The sequence below is a fragment of the Magnolia sinica genome, chromosome 17, assembly GCF_029962835.1.
Source record: "Magnolia sinica isolate HGM2019 chromosome 17, MsV1, whole genome shotgun sequence".
NCBI classification, from domain to species: Eukaryota; Viridiplantae; Streptophyta; class Magnoliopsida; order Magnoliales; family Magnoliaceae; genus Magnolia; species Magnolia sinica.
The window spans coordinates 73,011,767-73,030,965 of NC_080589.1; the positions used below are offsets into that span (position 1 = coordinate 73,011,767).

Sequence of the window (19,199 nt, forward strand, 5' to 3'; positions counted from 1 at the left end):
GAAAAGAGAATTGAAAACAAATAGGGAAAAAAGACAGAGGAGAAAAAATAAAAATAAGAAAGGGGACTGATTATATTAAAGTATAAAAGTATGATTGTGAACAAAAAAAAAGAAAGAAAAAAAGCCATGGTATATTATAGATGCATGCATGTGTATTTTGGGAATTAAAAGTTAAAAAAATATTTAAAAACATTTAAAAAAATTTAGAAGGTGAATGAATTTGAGAAAGAAATAAAAGCAAAGAATGAAATAATCAATCACCGCAAATGGATATCGTAGAAGATCATTTAACAATGGAAGAGAAAATAAATTTACAAGTTTGAAAAAACCAATAGGTTGAAGCCTTTGCTACCTTGAAATTAGAGAACAGTAAATTATGCCAATATTGAATGGGTTTGAAAAGAAAAAAGAAGGAGATAGTATAGAGGAAGGAGATGAAAAGTGGGTATTGAGATCAGTTTTGAAAAATCCAAGAATTTTATCTTAAAAAACAATTGAAGAAAGAGAGAAAGAAGGAGGGATTTAATTTAGGTAATTACCTGAGGGAAAATCCCGTGATAGAATTTATGAAAGGGGGTAATTAAAAGACAAGTAGATTAATAAAGGAAAAAAGAAAGAGGGCCCGAAAGAGAAGAAAATTAAAAAGGATAAATAAAAAGGAGAAGAAAGGAGTAGTTTAACCATTCAGGGGGGAATTTCCAAAGAGATAGGTTTAAATATAGAAGAGATTAAGACACTTTAAAATGGTTAATATGGGCAGACTTGTTAAATTTGTAAAAAAAAGTAAATCCTTCAAGGGTTCAATGGTAAACTATTTGTTGCTTTAATTTTAGGAGTTGAATACCTTAAATGGTATTTTTCACGAAGGTTGAGAAATAGAATTTAAGTGCTATTAAGGTTGCCTAAGATGGAGTATTGAATAATCAACTTTGAAACAATATTTGTTGAAATAAAAAAGTAAGCAAATAATGGCAAAGGGATCTTGAAGAATTTTAATGAGAAGATTTAATTTTTAAAATAAGGTAATTAAACTTGAAGACAGAATTTGACAATGATGAAGAAAAAATAAGTTGGTTGGGAGGGTTGAATCCTTTTACCCAAATAATGTAAGAATTATCATATTTTAAAAAATAAGTAATAAAAAAAAAAAAGATTTAAATAAAGATTTCAAGCTATTTTAAGGCCTTTTAAATTTTAAAAGAAAAATGAAGAAAGAGAAAGAAATAAAAAGAAAAGAATAATATTGATTATAAACTAAGGTTAATAATTATTATTAAAAAGAAAAAAAAGAGAATTTGGTTATTGGAACAAATTAAAAAGGAAGGCAAATGAAGGAACCCCACAAAATTTTTTTGGCCAAGTGTCTTTAAACTGTCCATTTTCTTCATAAATATCTAATGTGTAGGAAATTGCCTTTCATTTAGAAGAAAAAATTTACAAATTTTCATTTTGATTTTTTTTTATTTCACAACTCACAAGTATGAAAAAAAAATAAAAGTATAAAAAGAAAAATTTAAAAAAATTTAGGAAGGATTATGATTTGAAAGGGAAAATAGCTGAACGGTGAAGGGATGAGTTTAAATTCTTGGGGGTGAAGGATTCCTATAAGTTAAAGAAGAGAATGAAAAAAAAAAAAAAATACGAATGAAAAAAAGGTTAGATGGAAAATAGGAATCAACAAAATGAAAGAGAAATGTTTATTTTACTAAAGTAAAGAAGAAAAATGAAAAAGGGAGAGAGGGAGAAGAAAAGGGAAAAGAAGAAGGAGTAGAAGAAGACAATGGGAAAAAAACTAAATTAATGAGTCCAAACTCCTAAGGAAAAATTAAGATGGAAAAAGAAAAAGGGGAAGAAGAAGGAGATAAGCAAGAGGGAAGAGGGATTGAGGATTGAATGATAGGAGAAGATGGGGGAAATCAATATAAGGGGCAAGAGAGGGAAATATTTAGGGAAAGGGAAAACGAGTGAGGATTTTGGGTTTTATTTTGAAGGGCCATTTGAACTGAAAACGTAAAAAGAGAATTTGGAGGATGAATTTGAAAAAGAAAGAGAAGATGGGGAACCAGATTGATTAAAATAAAATATTTGATGGAAAAATGAATAAGTATTGAAAAAAATTGGAAGAAAGGTATTAAAGTTGAAATATCAAAAATGATGAGAAAATAAACCCGATTTGGGGGAGGGGGTTTTTTTTTTTTAAAAAGTTAAAAAAAAAAAAAAGGGAGAAAAGGAAATAAAAATGGGGGAAAAATTTAAAAAAAAATGAAAGGGGAAAAATTTTAAAAAAAAACAAAAAAAGAACCCAAAAAATAAAAAAATTTGGGGGAAAAAAATAAAGGGGAAAAAAATTGAAAAAACATTAAAAGGGAAAAAAAAATAAAAAAAATTTATTGAAAATCTAAAAAGGAAAAAAGAAGGAAAAATTTTAAAAAGGATTAATTAAAAGGTGGAAAGAAAAAAAAAGGGAAAAAAGAAAAAGGAAATTAAAAGGGAAAAAAAAAGGGCCAAATGAGACTTTAAGGGGGAAAAAGAAAAAAGAAATAAGGTCCTGCGCTGGGAAGCTATATGGGTCCTACTGTGATGTGTTTCTCTTATCCACACTATTCATCCATTATGCCATTTGAATTTATAGTATGAGCAAAAAAATGAGGTATATCCAAAACTCAAGTGGACCACACCATACAAGAAAGGGAATCGAATACTTACCATTAAAAACCACTATTTCTTTTAGTGTGGGCCACCTGAGTGTTGTATCTACTTCATTTTTTGTCTCATGCGTTAAAATATTGTAGTAAAATAGATGTACGAAATGGATATATCATATACATTACTGTGTGGTTCAAAAATTAAAATTATCTCAATTGAACCGGTTTGAAATGCACATTACGGTGTGGTTTAAAATTATCATAGACATTGGTGTGCAACTGTACTGTTAGAAAAATGAAGTTAGAATTTAATTTAGAAAAATAACATTAGAATTTAATTTTTTGAGAACTTAATTAATAATAAAGTAGGCACTAATGGTCCTAGGTTTTAAGAGACAAATTTATTGGGAAGATGCTATTATTTTGAAAAGAGATAATAAAGTTAGACTGTTATCATTGATAGTGCTAGTTTTTAGGATTTGTTTTTTATTTTCAATTTCAAAATTGTAAACTAATTTTTAGATGTCCTATTTGGTAGGCATTTCAATAAGTTTTATTTCAAAAAATTTAGACTTTTTTTTCTTCTTAATTTCAATTTTGCTATAATATAGGACCTTCATAATTAAGAAATTTTAATTTTGCTATAATATATGGCCTTCATAATTAGGAGGCATTAGGCGATTGCCTCACCTGCCTGCCCCTTAGAGTCACCCCTGGCTGGGGCAGGATCGAATTTGGCTTGAACTTGTTTTGAGCTCCAAAAATTAGCTCGAACTCGTTTCGATCTGAGTTGAGTCGAGCTTTTTCGAGCCAAGTCGAGCAAGCTACCGAGCTTTTGCTGCTCATATACAGCTACAGCTTGGGAAGAGACAGATACACATTAAGGATAAGAAAAAGACCAAAGATCTAATAAATACATTATTATAGAAGAAGTCCAAGAATTAAATCCTAAAAGAAAATACATAATTCCATGTTTTCATCCATTTTAGCGGCATTTTAGCAGACACATGTTGAAGGCTCAGCAACTCATCTGAGTCAACCCAGACTCGTCCGAGTCCAATCCAGTTCAAACCTACTATTTAGGGGGAAGTGGATTGCGTCCTGCCCTTGAAAAATAATCCGCCTAGGTAGGGGCTATGTGTAAAGGTGTACATGAGTCGAGATGAGTCAGCTTGGCACAACTCGACTCAACTCGGCCACTAGCTAACCCTAGCTCGAACTCAGCTCGGTTCGATCAGTAACTTAGACCAGTTCAAGTCGAGTTCGAGCCAAGATCGAGCCGATTTCATCTTTATAGCATTTTTACAAACACATGGACTGCACCTTCAAATTCCCACTGTATGTAAAATAGTAGTAACAGTTTTACAGGTATTTCATCAAACACCTTGTAGGCAACATCAAAATCAAGAAAAAAGGTATTTGTTTCATGTACATACCTTCCTTGCCACTAGTCGACACTTCGTTGAGTCATTTCGTCAAACACTTGGTGAGCAACATCAATACCAAAGTATATGAGTCAATGAACTAGTTTAATTCGAGCTAGGTTTTGATCCTAGTTGAGTCGAGCTCAACCAAGCTCAAATTCAATTCGAAATTTTTTCGAGCGCCAAAAAATAGCTTGACTTAGCTCGAACTCAGTTTCAAACCGAGTCGAATCGAGCTTTTTCTAGTCAAGTTGAGTCGAGTCGAGTGAGCTAACCAAGCGAACTCAGTTTGTGTTCAGCCCTAGCTATGTGGGGCCTAGTGTTATGTATGAGTTTTATGCACGCCATCTATTCATCTTTTCATAGTATTTTAAGATATGAGTTCAAAAATGAGACAAGCCGATAGATCAAGTAGACTACAACACAGGGAGCAGTTGTGATAATGACACTACCGTTGAAACCTTCCTAAGGGCCATCGTGATTTTTTGTTTGATAACCAATAAGAACAGGTGAGGATTTTGTACTACCACTGTTGAAAATCAGTGGCTTTAAAAAATAATAAAAATTCAAATTCAATTTTTTCAAAATTTCAGGATTTTCCCGCCAAAATACTTTTTTGAATTTTTTAATTAAAAAGTGTGGTGTGTGTACTTTGTCCCACATCGGAAATGCAAAGAATAGTTTTATGATTTATATGAGATGTTGAGAAGGGTATTCTTACTTGGAGCTTTTTGGAGGAGATGAAACACGGGTTGCGTGTTCCAGTGCGAAGCACTGAAACACACGCAAGCACACACCCACGCGCGCGGGCTCGGGCTCGGGCACAATCACAGGCACGGGCACGGGCATGGGCGAGGGCGTGGGCAGTGTGGCTGTAGTGGCGCTAGATGGCGCACTTTGCACTTTATAGGTGACTGAGAATGGTCGGATCTTAAATTCGAAACGTCCAGCCGTTTCTTAAACGGATGGCTACCTTAAAAGCCACAACGGTCCGAAAACGGACGGGCCAGGATGATCCAACGATCAGATCTACAGATCTAATGACCAAAAACGTCTGGGATTAATGGACAACGACTAGAAACGTTTTTCAAACGTTCTGGACCATTGAATACCACACGACAACGGGTCTAAACCTGAGGCCTATATAAACTGGACCATTCCAGTCCGATTTCATCATCTCAACACACCATCTCTCCCATCAAATCAGATACAGTCCATAGCTTCATTTTTAGAATATTGTTATCATCTCCATCATCTAAGTCTGCCAGAATAAATCTACTGCGTTAAATTGTTCCATAGTGGACCTATCGTGATTGCTGCACACTGGATCCAGATAAAGCTTGTCTTATCCTAGAAGCAATTCGCCTATAACCCATCAGCAATTGATAAGGGGGCGAATCACGCTTTAAGGACAGCATATTTTATACGTGATTCAACTTAATGATAATTTTTATTTTTTCTATTTTTTATTTTCGGTGTATCCAAAAGAAACTTTTTTAACAACCACCATCAGGACCTAATTAGATATAGGTAGTTCTGTCCATGTCCATTGTGTTGTATATGTTTTATCTGCATCATCCATCCATTTTGACATAATATTTTAAGACATGAGCTAAAAAAGGAGGTGATCTGATGGCTCAAGTGGACCATACCACATAAAGCAATGTGATTTGAATTCCCATCTCAAGCCCAATGTAATGTTTATTTGCCATCCAACGTATTCTTAAAGTCACATATAACTTTATAAAAGGAAAACATAAATATTAGCTCCATACAAAACTGATGTGACCTTTGGACGTTTTGAATGGCTCTCAAATCCAACTGTTTCCTTTGGTGTGGTTTACTTAGCCCTGAATCTCATTTTTTAGCTCGTGCTTTAAAATAACATGTAAAAATAAATTGGTCAGTAGGTAAAATCTATACATCTCAGTGGACCTCTTAGAGCCTCTGATCGGACCGTTCATCTGTAGCTAGGTCCCGGTGGGGTTCGTACTCAATCTGCGCCCCCATAAGGTCATATTCACCTTGGATGAGGAAGAGAAAACACAAATATCAGCTTGATAGAAGGTAAAAAATGTGGCCAATAAGAAAGTTTCACCGTTAGATGTTTAGTCCCCACACATCCTCACTGTGTGGTCCACTTGAGCCTCGGATCCACTTCATTTTTGGATCTATACCCTAAAATGATCTAGAAAAATGGATGGACGGCATGGATAAAACTCATATACCACAGTGGCGCCCACAGAGACCTTCATAGACGGATTATGGTCTAGCGGGGATTGAAATGCGGGCGAGTTGGCTTGATTCGCTGAGAACATGGCCGAGTCTTGAATCGATTCAGTCCGAGTCACACCGAGTCTTAAAACCTTGGATATTTGGGGCCCTTTGAATGTCCCATTCCCCTTTCACGATGAAGTCCATCAGATCAACTGTGGATCGAGACCGTTGATTTTAGGGCCAAAAGATGGATCGGGTGGTGAAAGATCTCCCACATTGCAAGATCCTAACTGTGGATTCTTCCCCATCTACAGTTTGCTCCAAATGTTCAACGGTCATGATCGCTAACCATGGGGCCCCACAGTACGGAATCCCACTCCAGACCAAACCATACAAACGAGAAACACTGAGATTCTCCTTTCCAATCTCTCTTCCCACGGAAACCCTCCCAAATGGAAGCTCTCATCTCCGAGAATTTCTTCCGTTTCTCCCATCTCCCCTACTCTCCTTCTCTCTCTCCCTTCAATTTCAGACCCTTTTCCCAAAATAACCCTCCCTTTCACCATTTTCCCCGTAGAAATCAGAGCAGGAACACAAAATTCCCGATTTTGAGCTCAATATCTGCTTCTCCCACTTCAAATTCATCGGATTTTGGAGGATGGGGCGACCTGGATTCCTGCCAAGAACTCAATCAATCCGGTGAGCTCGATGGGCTCTGTAGTTTTCTAATCTCGTTAGGATTCAACGACAAAAAAGCATGTTTTCCTGTTTTTGGTAGGATTTGTATCTGCTCTGGCTATTTCTAGAGTTAAATTTTCTTCAGTTGCAGTTTTTCCTGCTTCTGTTTTGGTTTTCGTGGTCGGGTTTTCCATAGGGTTCGTTCGTGGGGCCCGCGTTGACGGTGGCCGGGTCGAATTTGATGAGAAAATGGGTAATTTCAGCAATCTTTTGCGTGAATTAGATGTGAAGTTGTCCGAATTGAAGAATGGGATGGAAACTGCGATCGATTCGCAAAGTGTTGAAGTGGGTGAAATCGAAAGATACTGTGAAGTTGTCGAGTCCGTGAAGTTAAAGATTGTGCCTGCAAGGAATCTTGTGGAAGCTTCCATTGATGATTATCAGGAATCTGTGAGCAGTAACGGGGTGTGGGGCCGGAATGGCCAAATGTGCTTTTTGCATAACGTGAGGAGCTGCAACGGTGAGAAGTCAAGTAAGAAAAGAAAAGAGATGGGTGGTGTTGGTTTTGATTTTGTGAAATTTCTTGTCGGAGGATTGTTTCAGGAAATTTCAATTGGGTCGAAACCTCAGAAGTCGAAGGATGGCATCAAGCGAGGATCTATGGAACAGTTGAATTTGAATGAAAGTGATCGAATTGGTGGGGATGCGATGACTGGTAGTGTTTTAGCAGGTGGAATTGAAGAAAAAAGCTTAAATCCGGCGTCCGGCATTAACATAGAAAATGCTAAGGCAGGTTCTTTTTATCAAGAGTCCTTTGACAATCCAAATGTCTTTGGAAATCAGCAACAACAGGAAGGTGGGCCGAACAATAATGGTGGAATGTCTTCTTCTCCAAAGACTCAACCTTTACAAGTAGTGCAATTAGATGGGGCCAACTTTCAAATTCAAGAAAACTGAAGTATCATCGGAGATGGTGAGAAGAAATCTGCCAGAGATGCTACTTAACAATGAAAAGATTCTCGGCAATGCCAAATCAATGTCTATAAATGGGAAGCAACCCAAAAGCTCTAGGCAACAGAGTTACAATGATGATTTGTTTTCATATGATGATGAGCTTAGTCGTCTGAACGTATTGCAGTTCCGAAATGAGGGAGACGGAGTGTGTGATCCAGCTGATTTTGGTAGCAGTCGGAGACCAAATGAGCTTGATTCATTAAGTACGGAAGCCAAGGCATTGCCGCAACAAGAAGAGGTTCTTGAGGAATGTGATAGAGCTTACTTTCCCTCTCCTGGCCTAAAGAATGGCAAGTATACAGATGAAAAACAGACTTACAGATGTGATTTGCAACAAGGAACAGTGAAAAGCATGAGATTAGAAGACCAACCCATTTCAGATAATCGCTTATCTGCCTTTGATACGGAAGTAGGTAAGATGCCATTGTCTTCGACGATATCAGATGATGAGGAATTTAATATGCATATGAAGAAGGCTACTGGCCTTCTAAAACATGCTAGAGAGTGTTTGACGAGTCGGGTTGATGAAGAAAAGGCAGAGATCGTGCTGTACAAGTCTGCAAGCTTACTCTCTAAAGCGATAGCTATGAAGCCGATGAGCTTACGGGCTGTTGGTCAGCTGGGGAACACATTTCTTCTTCATGGAGAACTTAAACTGAGAATAAGTCGTGAGTTGAGAACTCTCCTATCAAGAAGTGACTCATCTGATGAAAGAGGACCAAGAGTTCAACCTCCGGGATCTAAAAAAGTCGTGAGCAAAGATAAAGTAGCCTTGCTTCTCGTTGATGCGTGTGAAGAATGCGAACAACTCCTTGTCGAGGCAGGAAGAAGGTACCGCATGGCCTTGTCAATCGATGGGAATGACATCAGAGCCCTCTATAATTGGGGCCTTGCACTGTCCTTCCGTGCTCAGTTGATCGCAGATATTGGACCGGTAAGCATTGCTGCCATTGGTTACTTAAACTGTTCTCAATGTTAAAGAACTCATGAATAAACTCAGACTTCAATGCATCAAATCCCATTTGCAGAGCTATGAGAACCGAGTCCAAACTCGCATTCATGCGCATGCACACACACATGCACGCATATTGGCCAGCTTTCCATTGACTCAACCGAGATGATTGATTCAGCATAGTCAGATTTCCTATGGAAGAGGAAGTTTCTTAAACATTTGTTGCAACTATTAGCGAACCGCATGATTCATGGGTGCACATGGATGTTAACATGGCAGTGGTCACAAGATCCAAGACATTCAGCAGGTGGCCCCCACTGTTTGTGTTCCTTGGCCAAAATCGAGATGGTCAATTGTTTTCCTGTACTCTGGTAAAAAATTGTTTATTTGGGTAGTCCAGCAGAACACCTGAAGGACCTATCCACATGCATTCTTACTGCACGCCATTAATCAAGGGGGAGAGAAAGTAGGCAGTTATTGAATTTGAAAAAGAATGCAAAAGAAAAGGGAAAAAAGAAAAATTAAAAAGGGGAGAGAGCAAAGAGAGGGCTGGCGTGTCAGCAGCCCTTTATTGAAAGGGAGTCTAGCAAATTAGAAAGAGGAGAGAGCAAAGAGAGGGCTCACGTGTCAGCAGCCCTTTATTGAAAGGGAGTATAGCTTTCTTCTATTTTAGATTCTTGGAAAATTAGAACTTTCATATAGTTGGAAATGTGAGTGAGGGTGGGAGGGAGGGGAGGGTCTAGCTTTCTTCTATTTTAGACTCTTGGAAAATTAGAACTTCCGTACAGTTGGAAATGCATGTGTGTGTGTGTGTGTGTGTGTGTGTGTGTGTGAGAGAGAGAGAGAGAGAGAGAGAGAGAGAGAGAGAGAGAGAGAGAGAGAGAGAGAGAGAGAGAGAGAGAGAGAGAGAGAGTCTAATAGGAATCTTATTTGAGAGGTTTCATTTGGACAGCACTTGCCAATTTAAGTAGATTTGAATGGTCGTGCATCTGATAGTGCTTCATTAGGCACTCCACAAATTGGCCTAGAGCTTGTTTTATTAAAGGCATTTTATGTTTTGATTGTTGAATTTCTATACAGTCTAATTTGTTTTCCCATTTTCAGGAAGCAGCAGTTGATGCCGACCAGGTGTATCTAGCGGCGATTGACAAATTCGATGCTCTGATGTCGAGAAGTAATGCTTATGCCCCAGATGGTATTTCTCCACTCCATGTATCTCATATTACCTATCTATAACTTGTACATCTGTGTTGGGGTTTTTGAACTATTGCATAAACTACTAGTGAAGATCCTTCCTAAGTAGTATATATGGTTTACAGGACTGTTCAGATGGGGCATAGCACTGCAGCAACGATCTCACCTACGGCCGAGTAGTAGTAAAGAGGAGAGGAAGCTGCTTCATCAAGCAAAGAGGCTCTTTGAAGATGCACTGCGGATGGACTCTGATAATGTTGAAGTAAGAGAAGCTCTATCGTCGTGTATATCAGAGCTAAACTATAGGCATTTATAATAATCATCTTCAAGCAAAGCTCTATCTTCATGTATATCAAAACCACACAAGTAATTTTGCAACTATTTAATAAAATCCCAATCTATTATAGGATCCTTCGAGATATTGGAGTACTCGAAGCCGGCTGCTTGGATGTTCAAATAATGTAAGATGAGGAATCTCTTTCCAAGAGGGAGACATGAGATCCAGATCTACTAGGATTTTAAATTCTAGAATTGTTGTTATTTAGAATTTATACTCAATAATACCGATTGGGTATCATAGATTCGTTGGGAATTTTGAATAGTCTGTGTTATTTTGACTCCATGGGTGCATTTGGATGCACTACCAGATTGAAGTTCAACCATTATTAGTCTAATAAAATGAAAGTAACCAAATTGTAATTTCCTTAGTATTCATATTTGAGGGAAGGAAACCTCATTAATTTTTGTCATTGCCTCTTGATTAAACTGAATGGTTGCAATTCAGTTCACTTGTGCATCCAAACATGGCCCTGGTCTTAGGTTATTTCTCTTCAGTACAGATTGCTGACAAGTCATCACCTACAACCAGTTGCATGAGAACTCTGCATGCAACTAACCTAAACTGCCAACATGTCACACATTCGGAAATGCAGGTCATGCATATTGTGCTCTCCACCATGAAGAACACCTGGTGCAAAAATCAGGCCAAGCGTATGGTGAATCGGACCACCAAGTGGTCTGGGCCTGGTTGATGAGTGGAGTGGCCTGAACTTTGTGCTAGGTTATTTTCATGGTTGGGTCCAACTTATGCATGGCTTAGATGTCCTACACATGGGTTGTTTGGATGGCGGCATGTGCATGTGTGTAATGATACTAAATTTTCTGAAAAATTAGAGGTATCATTTGCGAAAATGGATGTCAGTATACCCCATCTCCACTATATATAATGTCAGTAGATGTGGGCAAAATTATTTTTTGGATGTGGTAAACCTTTCCATTTTTTGGATGTGGCTTTTAAGGAATTTAGAACCGTACGACAGCTATCTCTTCCTTTTTGTAAGGAGAATTTTGTTTATACTGGGGTAAAGTTGGTTGAGAAATGGGCACTAAAAAATTATACATGTGAAAACCGTCAATGGTCCATATTTAACAAATAAATTCTTATTAATCAAAAGCTACAAACACCATATGAATCCGAAATTTGGAAAATAATGCAATTCCCACAACTTAAATGCTTTGAGTGAGTTAGTATGTGCCATTTGCACAACTTGAGAGTGCCATACCCACCATGCATTCACTGCCTTCTGCATTCAAGTTAATCCAAGCAGTGAACTATCTACTTTTATATTCCGATGCAGCAAATATGAGATTCTTTATCAACATTTCACTCTAAAATTGGCAATTGATGGATTTGGAAAGAAAAAAAAGCCTTCACATGCATTTAAGAAGCAATTGTAGAGGCATTGGGCAGCACAAATGCAAATGTCAATGCCAGTGTAGCAAGACACAAGATCTAGGCCTCTCATCAGGTGTCCCAATGTATATGTGCCATCAAAATCTGCACCAAGCAGATGAAAATTGACAGACCCTCTTTCAGTTTAATGAGACCAAGTTGACTCGCTAGGTTGAAAGCTCACCCATTTTTGTAAAAGTGAACTTCAAGCTTCATGCTTTCTAGCATAATCTGACTCAGCCGAGTTTTCCTGAGCATGGAACTCTACACAGTAGTCGTTGATCTCTGTCCATTCTCTCACCATTGAGCAATAGCCATATGGATTGGACTTGCAATGCAATGATCTGAGTCTATGGGCTACTGGTGTTGGCCTGATATGGTCCAGATTGGCTTATTTCTATGCCAAAGCATGGCCCACCAGGTGTGGAAGACCAGCTGAAGTTTGATCACTAATGACTTGCCCGAACCCAACCAAGGCAGGAGTATCAATGGCTGTGAAATCCAGTTCAGGCTTGATTTTCTGGGGCCTGCATCTTTGGTATAAATTAGTGGACCAGGCATCGCTTCACACTGGCCAGACCAGATGTGGCACATTGCCACCCACTGCCACTAAGGCACAGGTACAAGACCCAGATCAATGGGTTCCACCATGAACATGCCCTGCACCAAAAGACAGGCTGATGGTGGACGACACATCTATGTAAAAAATGGAGTGATGACCCAGATCTTGAATACCTCTAAACACAAATCACCTCTTTAAATCTTACCTGGCACAAACTGCCTGTGCATTTCTCATCAAGTACTCATATTTGCTTTAAAAATAAAAAACAATAGATCCAATGTCACAAGAAATTCCTCATTGCTATTTGAATAATTCCTCTCCTGTCCACCCTTTTTATAATTTTTTTTTATGAAATTTTTTATATATATGAAATAAAATCAGACGTCAATGTGACATTCTCCGTTCTTTTCAAATTACTCCTATTAAGACCCTATTGCTTTTCTTTTACATCATATTTACATGCTGGGGCGAGAGCTCAGGACCCTTAGGCTGCAACAGTAAACACCATCCATGGCGGGCCTACTTGATCTAGGCAGATGCTTTAGTCATCACTTCTGATTGTCATCTTGAGGTAATAATCTAAACTTCAAAGTTTTGTGAAGGCGAGCAATGGGCTTGACTGCTTTGGTTGAAGCCTGATTGGAGTCAACTGCCAGTAGAATTTTCTTTCATAAATAGATACACAATGCATAAAAAATGGTAAAATAAAGAGAGAGAGAGAGAGAGAGAACAAAAAAAAAAAAAACTACAAAACAAAAGATAAGATATGATTCATATAGGTTTGTAAAACCCACACAATGTACAAGTCAGCTAATTTACAGGCCACCGGATGAAATATTCAAGCCATCCATCACGTAGACCTCACCATGAAGATATTACTGCCCAAAGGAAAAGGGTCCATTCAGTAGGTGAGCCATGATATTAGAAATAAGTTGACAGGTTAGAAAACTTTGGCTGTTTTTTCACAGCTGTACATTTGTTCAGTTGATTGTGGACCACCTGACTAGTGGACTGGAATGATTCTTGGTATGGGGAATCTACTTAGTGGTGCCCTTCTGATGGATGGCTTGGATATTGCACGTCCACCACACTAGCAAGGATGTGGACTCAGGAAAGCTCAGATTCCTAATCTCTACAAAATGAAAATTTTAATATGGATGTTAATATGAGACTTACCAGTTTCCGAGAAGACAAAGCATGTACCCATTGTTTCTTCATACTCTCCTATCTGTCAAACAAAAAAGAAAAACAAAACAAATTGCTTTATTTAGAGTTGCAACGATCCACCAGAGTATGAGGGTGATGTAGATGGTAATGATGGTGATGAACGGCCACAAAAGAAACCTTGGAGAGTGGATCAAGGTTATGTTTGGACGCACCATCGAATTGAATTTCAGTTAGTAATCTAATAAAGAGGAACTAACAAAGTTGTAATTTCAGTCCATGACATCCACATGAAGGTGTGGGATCAAAATTGCAATTACATTTTACTTACTAGTTCTCTTTGAAAACGCAACTGCAATTTGGGGGCTACATCCTTGTTATGGATGCTGCGAAACATTACTGGTTTTAGTCATTTTTCCCTATTAAATTAAGTGTTCGTGATTCAATGCACTTGTGCGTCCAAATGAAACCTAATAGGTGAAATGTAATCAAGGAACTGTAACTCTTGATACAGCATTTGAAAGGGATCAAGTAGAGAGGATTTCCCACAAGAAGTCTGTGGATATGTAGTATCCTCAGGCCCCGAGTCTGTATAAGTTGGGCCTAGGATTAGCAATCAAGACAATTGAGTAACGGGCCTGACCAACTATGCACCTTTCCCCAAAAAATACCCCAGATTTGAGGACAGTAGACATCCAATGTTTTTTCAGGAGCAAAAAAAAAAAAAGAAGCTAAAACCAGGAAAAAAAAAAAAAAACTCCTACAAACAGGCCACAACCAACAAAAAAGCAGAAGAACCAAACAACAGAGGGTCTCTGGCTGCAAATTTAAAGAGATGAGACTAGACCCAAAATGAAATAAAAAACAAGATAACCAGCCCACAAGACCAAAGAGAAACAAAAGGGATACGATGGGCACTGCCTCAAAACTCCAATCAGAATGCAATCTTCTAATGAAAATCCATAACATTTTTGGGGAAGGAGGGAGCACCTAATAATGGTGGCTTTGATTCTGCAGACATCCAACCTTTGGCCTTTGTCCGAACAAATGCTTTTTTGTTCTTAAACATCTATTTCAGGCAACCAATTGAGGGATTAGGATTGTGCCAGCAGGAACCTTGGGGGCATGGTCTATCCATGGTGGGGCCCATCAAATCAATAATGTGGATCACTGAACCACGAAACCCACTTATACAGACCGAAGCTTTAAAAAACATATCCTCAGGCCAAGGATCATCGAATTTCTCACAAGTACAATTGCAACAGAAATTTTTTTTTTTTTTTGGAGGTGGGGGGGTGGGGTGGTGGCGGAAGTTACAAAAATTACATGCGTTGTAGACATAATAACAGAATTGACCATAATATGGGGGGGGGGGGGAGGCGGGGGAGAGGGGCGGAAGTTACAAAAATTACATATGTTGTAGACATAATAACAGAATTGACCATAATATGAATGATTTAGGAAGGAAATGAAAGAACCTATTACATCTCCTCAAGGAATGCAATCCACCCTATTACAATCTAATACCGTGGGATGGGCCTGTCCAAACACGCCCTGAATGATTTAGGAAGGAAATGAAAGAACCTATTACATCTCAAGGAGGAATGTTATTATGACTCCTGTGAGGAGAGATTGAAGAGATGAATTGCAACGTGGAACACATGCACACAGCAAGTCCAACCATGAACATGTGGAAGCCCATAAATCAGATCAATCTACTCATCACGTGGACCAAAATCATACGAGGAAAATAGATAGTCAAAAAGAAGATTTCACCCACAGCCTATATTCAGTATAGACATGCACACGGTATGTCCAACCATGAACAGCAAGAAGAATGCTAATATGCAGCTCATGAAATAACATTGAAGGTCTATGTAGCACTCTCTTCACAGTACACCTGGGCAACATGTGGATTGAGATTGTTGATCTGGTCACTCATCATGTGTATATGCGAAGCAAGGAGATTGGAACATGCTAAACATCCGATTGGCAGCCAGCCTGCAGAAGGGAACGGTTAGCTCAAAATAGAGCAACGATCAACATTCAACCAGAAAAGCTTGCAACAAATGGATCTGCAAGAGTTATCCAGCCACTTGGATTTTTTGAATATAGCCCATCCACATGGTGACCACCGCAGTAGCCAGTAAGAGAGGTGCATGGACCTTCGATGATGAACATTGCATATTAGCATTTCCTCTCTAAGCAATGGAATGAAACCATGCACAAGGCAGCCCTCTCTTTAACTTCAGTTGAGGTGTCGTATACATTCTTGTACAATTACATTCCTAATGCGAACAATTTTAACAAGCGGGGCCCACTGTTCATTGATAATAACATCAGTCTTTTTAACTCTTAATTAACTCATATGTATGCACACGGCAATATAGGATTTTGTTGCCACAACCTGAGTCCGGTTGATGATTTTCAGTGCATGCCCAACCCGAAGTGAGACAAGGTTGGTTTGGGTGGGTTGGGCCAATCGAGTTCAGGTTGTGATGTAGGACGAGGTCAAGGATAATCATGTGGATAGCTAGACTCAAAAGATATTGGACTAGAAAGTTGGATCAAGATTTCCATTATTAATCATCGAAATTGTGGGTACCATTATTACTGGTTGTATCTCTAAATTCATAAAAATTGAAAATTTATAACCATCATATTAATGATTATCAAGGGTATGTTTAAAAAGTAAAAGATCGAGGGGTAAGAATTAATAAGGAAATCAGACTAGTTATATTATTTTTTTCCTATAATATTTTGTCATTTATGCCTCGTCAATTTTTTGAACAGTTTGAACTATGGTACAAATATGCAATGTGTATGGGTGTAGAATCTTGATATCTCGCAAAATGATGCCAAGATAACCTGAGTGTAGATCAGAGAAAACATAAGCGCACTAAGTTGCCTTCATTTTGCGAGTACAATGTTCAATACAATGGTACGTCATCCAATTCATTCATCTCACTTACCTTATTTCAAAGAAAGAATTATTTAAAAAAATTATAATCTTCCAAAATTTAAGTAGGACAAAACATTAGGTTTTTATTATGATTTTATTAAGTGACCCACTAAAGTGATGAAATTTTGAGATCATGTCCAAACAATTCGTCAGGAGGATTTCATTAATATTAAGTCACGATTGAAAATAATAATAATACATTAGGTACTCAAGTGAGGTAAGATAAAATTTTCATAAAAAATAATATTTGTTATTCACTAAGAAAACACTTGCATGCAATTTTAAATAAGAAATATAAATGAAATATAAATTAAATTTTACCGGTGATAATTTCTTTAGTTTCTTCCAATATCTTAATTAGGTCAAATCCTTAAAGACAAAAAAAGAATAGAAGTAGAATTTAAAACACTAATAATTAAAATTTAAAAACAATAAGAAAAAATAATAATTTAATAATTTTTATTTTGAAATTTTTAATAACATATTTTAAAAATAAACATCAATGCAAAGTTTAAAATAAGTAAAAATATTTAAAAATAATCATTATCAAATTTATAATTTTCATGATAATCATATTCAACCTTTAATTTACAATTAGTAGCATAAGTTTAGATATTTTATAGGCGCCTTTTAGGCTTTGATAACTAACGAACTTCTAGTTGCATTTGTTACGATCATACAATTCAAATATAATGAATAATAAGTCATGTCTTTTTTAGTTTCTTTTAATCAACGTTAAATATATAAAGTATAGTTCCAAATGAAGATGTGAATGGTTTGGGCTAGGCTAGGGCGATGTCTGTTTAAGCCTGACTTGCGAGGTATAACCTATATGTGAGCTCAGCCCAAACTTGTGACGGGCTAAAATTAATAAGCAGACTCAAGATGTTTATTCCAAGATCAAACCCAAGCCCGACTCTATGTGCGATAGGTTAGGTGATGTAGAGCAGGACACAAACCTATTCTTCGCATAGATGGACCCAAAAGAAGCCCAAATGAAAGTGGACGTAGTTTGTCACATCTGGGCCCAGTCCTATGTATGTCATGACATCCAGAAAGCACATGCCAAGAATCATCCTGATAAAAAAGGAACTCAAAAGTTGGGTGCACAAGTGGAGCAACATATAATCACACCTAAAACCGATGTATTTTTTTAACCGTATCCATGATGGGCCACTAGATGATGGGCCTAGATATCATACACATGAGCCATATCCACACATTCAAGTCTTGCAAGTAGCATTTCTAGTCTGACACAACACTCAGATGCCTTTCAAAAAAACAAGGAAAGGTATGGATGGTAGTGATCATGAGTGGGCCAGATATTCGATGTTTGCACGTGTGATTATCACGTGCTTGTTGATCGCAACTTATGTGAGGGTCATTTTGTACTGCAGTGAGTTGGTGGGTCTTCTTTCTACCTGCGTGCCTTGTGAAAGGTGGGCCACTTGTAAGGGGCACCCCTTGCTTATCTGGTCTCTAGTCATTTCATCCTCCAAAAAAAGCCCCTTCCTCGTATAGCATGTAGCATGCCCTTGCAACGTCAGGGCCTAGCTTAAATCATGTGGCCACCATCGAGGGAGTAAGGTCTACTTCTCAAAGGGACCTGTCTAATTCTACTCGGCCTTTTGTCAAGCAAGGAGTCCAATCACTTACTTTGATCCCTTCGACACTATTATCTATGATTCCAAGCTTTCAGTGTATCAATATTTGTTGGTTCCCAATGACATATAATTTCTGCATCTGATGACTTTAGAAGACAGGCCGAGGGACATCTTAGCGTCATTCCATATCCTTTCTGATCAGTCCCAACACCTTAGATTTGGTGTCATTTCTTCGAATCTTCACCAAAGGGTCAAATACATCTTCAATGATAAGAGTGCTTATCATTCTAGCTAATCCCCATCAAATCTTTCTGATAGAAGCATCCAACCCTTGGGATCCTGACATCTTAACCATAGATGTACAACACTCTGATGAGGACATCCTATACTACAATCTCAAGTTTGAGACTACGACTTACATCCCTCTTGTATGTTCCATCGGATCAAATTACATCTTCTCTCTTGTCGAGCGTCAGATCTTTTGCTATCAACTCAAATACCAAGACTCGGCCTGAGTTAATGAGGTTCAAGAGAATGTGGATGGGAGAAGACTATGATGTCAGCTTTCTATAGGTGAGGGAAATCAAAATACAAAGGTCCTAGAAGAGGATGAGGTCGTCAAATGGAGGGCAATCCCTTTATCTGCACACCAATCTAATTTATCGGTGTAGAGATCATTTATCCTGAGGGCAAGCCAAATTCCACCTTAGAGGACCAAAAAAGTGGATTGAGCCTAATTGAGGTGCCCAACAATGACTTGGACAATGGGTAAGAATTGCCCTTGATTGACTAGACCATAATGTTAGTCACACCTAAGCCGGAAGAAACTAGAGAGTCTCAATGCATCAACGATGAGCTGGGAAAAACTGCATCTAACACTGACTCGGAGCCTAGTTTCAGATTTATCATGACGTTTGGGCACGACAGTGGGGATCCACTAATTGATCCCTTTGGCCCTGCCTTATGAGGAGAGGGAGTGTAGGGCAGTAGCTAGTTCGTAGTAACCATGAAGGCACAATAAAAGCCAAAGCAAATGGTGCTTGGCTCCCTA

At 38.0% G+C, this 19,199-nt stretch overlaps 2 protein-coding genes across 3 annotated transcripts in view; one reads left to right on the forward strand and one right to left on the reverse strand.

Annotated features, from left to right (window-relative positions):
• The first annotated feature begins 6,686 nt into the window (after window positions 1–6,686).
• Window positions 6,687–10,716, forward strand: LOC131231378 (protein HLB1-like). The gene is made up of 3 exons (XM_058227544.1): window positions 6,687–8,912; window positions 10,035–10,125; window positions 10,250–10,716. The coding sequence occupies exons 1-3, from the start codon at window positions 7,890–7,892 to the stop codon at window positions 10,438–10,440; spliced, it is 1,305 nt and encodes a 434-aa protein (XP_058083527.1). The 5' UTR covers window positions 6,687–7,889; the 3' UTR covers window positions 10,441–10,716.
• A 1,893-nt stretch (window positions 10,717–12,609) lies between these two features.
• Window positions 12,610–19,199, reverse strand: part of LOC131230272 (uncharacterized) — a 66,450-nt gene continuing 59,860 nt past the window's right edge. The window contains exons 4-5 of one of the 2 annotated variants that reach the window (XM_058226110.1): window positions 13,595–13,646; window positions 12,610–13,067 (exon numbers count right to left, since the gene is read on the reverse strand). In XM_058226110.1, coding sequence (XP_058082093.1) covers window positions 12,967–13,067; window positions 13,595–13,646 — 153 coding nt within the window. In that variant the 3' untranslated portion in view covers window positions 12,610–12,966. The remainder of the gene's footprint in view (window positions 13,068–13,594; window positions 13,647–19,199) is intronic. The other variant, XM_058226109.1, reaches the window with a different exon arrangement.

Bases quoted from the DNA above. Each gene is read 5' to 3' on its own strand.
- LOC131231378 (XM_058227544.1), top strand. From the start codon at position 7,890: ATGGGGCCAACTTTCAAATTCAAGAAAACTGAAGTATCATCGGAGATG. The intron at 8,913-10,034 runs GTAAGCATTGCT...TCCCATTTTCAG, and splicing joins TGATCGCAGATATTGGACCG to GAAGCAGCAGTTGATGCCGA. The intron at 10,126-10,249 runs GTATTTCTCCAC...TATGGTTTACAG, and splicing joins TAATGCTTATGCCCCAGATG to GACTGTTCAGATGGGGCATA.